Source organism: Colobus angolensis, unplaced genomic scaffold (assembly GCF_000951035.1).
Source record: "Colobus angolensis palliatus isolate OR3802 unplaced genomic scaffold, Cang.pa_1.0 Scaffold552, whole genome shotgun sequence".
In the NCBI taxonomy this organism is placed as follows: Eukaryota; Metazoa; Chordata; class Mammalia; order Primates; family Cercopithecidae; genus Colobus; species Colobus angolensis.
Genome location: NW_012119066.1, coordinates 113,084 through 116,712, shown reverse-complemented (window position 1 = coordinate 116,712; position 3,629 = coordinate 113,084). Strand labels below are relative to the sequence as shown.

General features: G+C 41.1%; 1 protein-coding gene across 4 annotated transcripts in view; it reads right to left on the bottom strand.

The window, feature by feature from the left end:
• Nucleotides 1–3,629, bottom strand: part of SEPT10 (septin 10) — a 74,120-nt gene that overhangs the window by 48,991 nt on the left and 21,500 nt on the right. For 3 of the 4 annotated variants that reach the window (XM_011961457.1, XM_011961458.1, XM_011961460.1), the window contains exon 2: nt 346–414. The exons of the other annotated variant lie outside the window; for it this stretch is intronic. In XM_011961457.1, coding sequence (XP_011816847.1) covers nt 346–414 — 69 coding nt within the window. The remainder of the gene's footprint in view (nt 1–345; nt 415–3,629) is intronic. 4 annotated transcript variants of the gene reach the window in all.

Here is a 3,629-nt window from a genome sequence, read left to right as displayed (position 1 = left end):
CTACTCGGGAGGCTGAGGCAGGAGAATTGCTTGAACCCAGGAGGCAGAGGCTGCAGTGAGCCGAGATCACACCACCCTACTCCAGCCTGGGCGACAGAGTAAGACTCCGTCTAAAAAAAAAAAAACAAAAAAAAAAATGTCCTTAATGTCAGAATATTGTGTATACTCAATTATTCAACCCATCATTGACTTTTCACTTGAATCAACAGAAAAATTAATTCATGTTGGAGGTGAGTACAAACAGAAGTCTCTATCACAAGAGTCTATGAGCACTCCAAGTAGTTATTTTAAAATCATAGAAGCATTTACAGTACAATATGGTATCTATTTAAAAGATATACTCACTCTTTGTTCATCATCAGATCCTTGTGAAGACATACAAGTTGTTTTCGTTGCCATGTGAGACTGAAAGAGCTAAAAAAGGAATACAAAGGCTTAAAAGGAAACAGAAACATTACTCCCCAAAACCCAATATCTAAATAATATATTTACATGAATAAGGTGTTATAAAACTGTTGTTATCACCAAGTTTTGAAGTGTAGTCTACATTATTGAATCACGTTTGAAATTGTGGCTTTCTTGCTGGATAGGTATCTACATAAGTAAATTACATATAATATTCAACACATACGATAATATACTTACACACAAAAAAATTGTAAGAAATTAGTAAACTTCCATTTACAAGTAGGGAGACAAAGAACTTTTTTTTTTTTTTTTGAGATGGTGTCTTGATCTGTCACCCAGGCTGGAGTGCAGTGGCGTGATCTCGGATCACTGCAACCTCTGTCTCCTGGGTTTAAATGATTCTCCTGCCTCAGCCTCCTGAGTAGCTGGATCACATGCATGCGCCACCATGCCTGGCTAATTTTTGTATTTTTGGTAGAGACGGGGTTTCACCATGTTGGTCAGGCTGGTCCTGAACTTCTGACTTCATGATCTGCCCGCCTCGGCCTCCCGAGCACTCCCTGCTCGGATTACAGGCGTGAGCCACCACACCCTGCCTTTTCATTTTTAAAGATACTCTAAGAGCCATGAAGTCCCTCAAAATTAGGTATGTTCCACTGTAGCGTGTCAGAGGAAATATAAATGTCAAGAATGCTACAATTGCAGTGTGGTGGGGAAAGCAGGGATTTTATAATTTTAACAACTACCTTTGTCACTAAAATAATCATTTATAGAACTCATATTACACGTCCATATCACTATGCTAGCTCGTTAAGTTCATTTTCTTATTTAATCCTTACATCTGAGCTATACATATTATCATTCCCACAGCCTAGATGAAAAAATTCGGATTCTGAAAGGTTGACTAATTTACCCAAAATCATACAAGCCAGTAGGGTGTAGACACAGGTCTGATTTGACTGCCAAACTGGTGCTCCTTCTACTGCCCCAAGTTGTAAACCAAATGGATATTCACTGTTCCCAACAATAGAGAATGAGGGAAGAGAGGTACAAGAAAAACTGTACTAATTCCAAGGTACTGCTATCCTACTTCTGAATATAGCACAAGATACTGAGGAAACGTCACATTATTTAAAAAGTAGTATTAATATGAATGTGGTAAAAAAATTGCAAATGGTATCAATGAGAATACAGTGCACATTACTCCCTTCCCACTCTTGATTCTCTAGCAGCTCAGCGCTCTTCCCGAGAGGCACCAGACCCTTATGCATTCTTCCAGAGAGAGGATGTGCATGTCTAAGCAGGCCTCCTTTGTTTATATAAATGGTAGCTAGCTGTCTACTGCTCTGTGCTGTGGTTTTTTTTGCTGAATCTTTCCTGAGACTGTTTCGCAGTACTATTTAGATCTACCTCATTCTTTCTACAGCATAGTGTTCTCTGTATACTACAGTGTGGTATATATACGGACACTCTTCATTGAGACTGTCCTCTCCTCTGTACTTACAATGAACCACGCTGCAACAAATGGCACTGCAATGAAAGACAGAACTTGGGTGCTCCCACCATCTCACCCTGATCCTCTGCGTGCGCACACACAGTGAATGAATCCTACACAGACAAAATAGTGCACATCGTGACTGACAACAATCTTTTGCTGGTACATTTTGATAAAATAGGCTGACCTTGTAACTGAACACTCCGAGTAACAGTGTTTTTTTTGTTTTGTTTTGTTTTGTTTTGAGACAGAGTCTCGCTCTGTCACCCAGGCTGGAGTGCAGTGGCGCAATCTCAGCCACTGCAACCTCTGCCTCCCGGGTTCAAGCGATCCTCCTGCCTCAGACTCCCAAGCAGCTGGAACTACCAGCAAGTGCCACCATGCCTCGCTTATGTTTGTATTTTTAGTAGAGATGGGGTTTTCACCACGTTGACCAGGGTGGTCTCAAACTCCTGACCTGAAGTGATCCTACCGCCTTGGCCTCCTGAAGTGTTGGGATTATAGGCCTGAGCCCCCGCGCCCAGCCAACAGTGTTTTCAAATACTAAGTTTTTCCAACACAAAATGACGCTTGTCAGTTGGAAGATGCTCCTATATAAAAGCATGCAAAAGCTCATTGAGGGACACAATGGTCCTGGTTGTGTTTTCACAATCTGAAAAGTGAAAAGTATGTAATGATACAAAGCATATCAGAGACTAGCCTGATTTTAATACCTGGCCTCAGGCTTTAACTTTTAACTACACATATACTTCACTTACACCCTGCCATTCTGAAAGGCCCCCCAATCCCAGTCACCATGTAGTACCTAAGCAGTATCACATCCCTCTAGTCTGTAGAATACAAGCAAAGTGAGGAGCCCCTGGAAACAAACAGTGGTGGTTACAGAAATGTGGAGAAATTAGACATCACTGAAGGCAGGAGTCAAAGAAGAAAATGACTTTGAAGCAAGTCAGGAAAGAGGTAAAGATCTAGATGAGACATTTAAGGTAGAAAAAAAAATCCCTAAATACCACAAGGCAGAATTTCGTACTTGAAGAAAGCACAGTAAGTGGAAGAATTGGAGGGAACAAAAGGAACAGATTAGGGACAATACCTGAGTGGCAGACTGAGTAAACCGGAAGTGTCCATTTAGAGTCTGACTTTCTGCTAAAGGCTAAGAAGTGCCACAGATAATATTTGGCTAGGGGCCCTGTTCAGAGCCCTGCACTAGACACAATGAGGAGTAGGGTAGAACATTCCATGCTTGTCATTAATTCCAGACCTAACATACTACCTGCTTGCCTCTCAGCATCTGTCTCTACTATAAGTGATGCACTACACATATAATTCACTGAGGCTGTATTATTTTGACTTGTCAAGTATAGAATTTTAAGGAAAAGTTTAATTTTTATTTTATTTTAGAGACAAGATCTACCTCTGCTGCTTAAGCTGGAGTGCAGTGGTGTGATCACAGCTCGCTGCAGCCTCAACATCCTGGGCTAAGGCAATCCTCCCACATCAGTCTCCCAAATAGCTGGGACTACAGGCACGCACCACCACACCCGGCTGAAAATCAAACTTTAAAAATTACTGGTAAAAAAGTGGTTTTTAGTTTTTAATATAGTGATGCTATATGATCAGCATATGATGAGTTTTGGTAAAATGTTGCTTAGTGTTGATAAGTAAAATTTGCTTAGAAAAAAATTAGAGGCTTTAGGCCAGGTGCGGTGGCTCACGCCTGTAATCC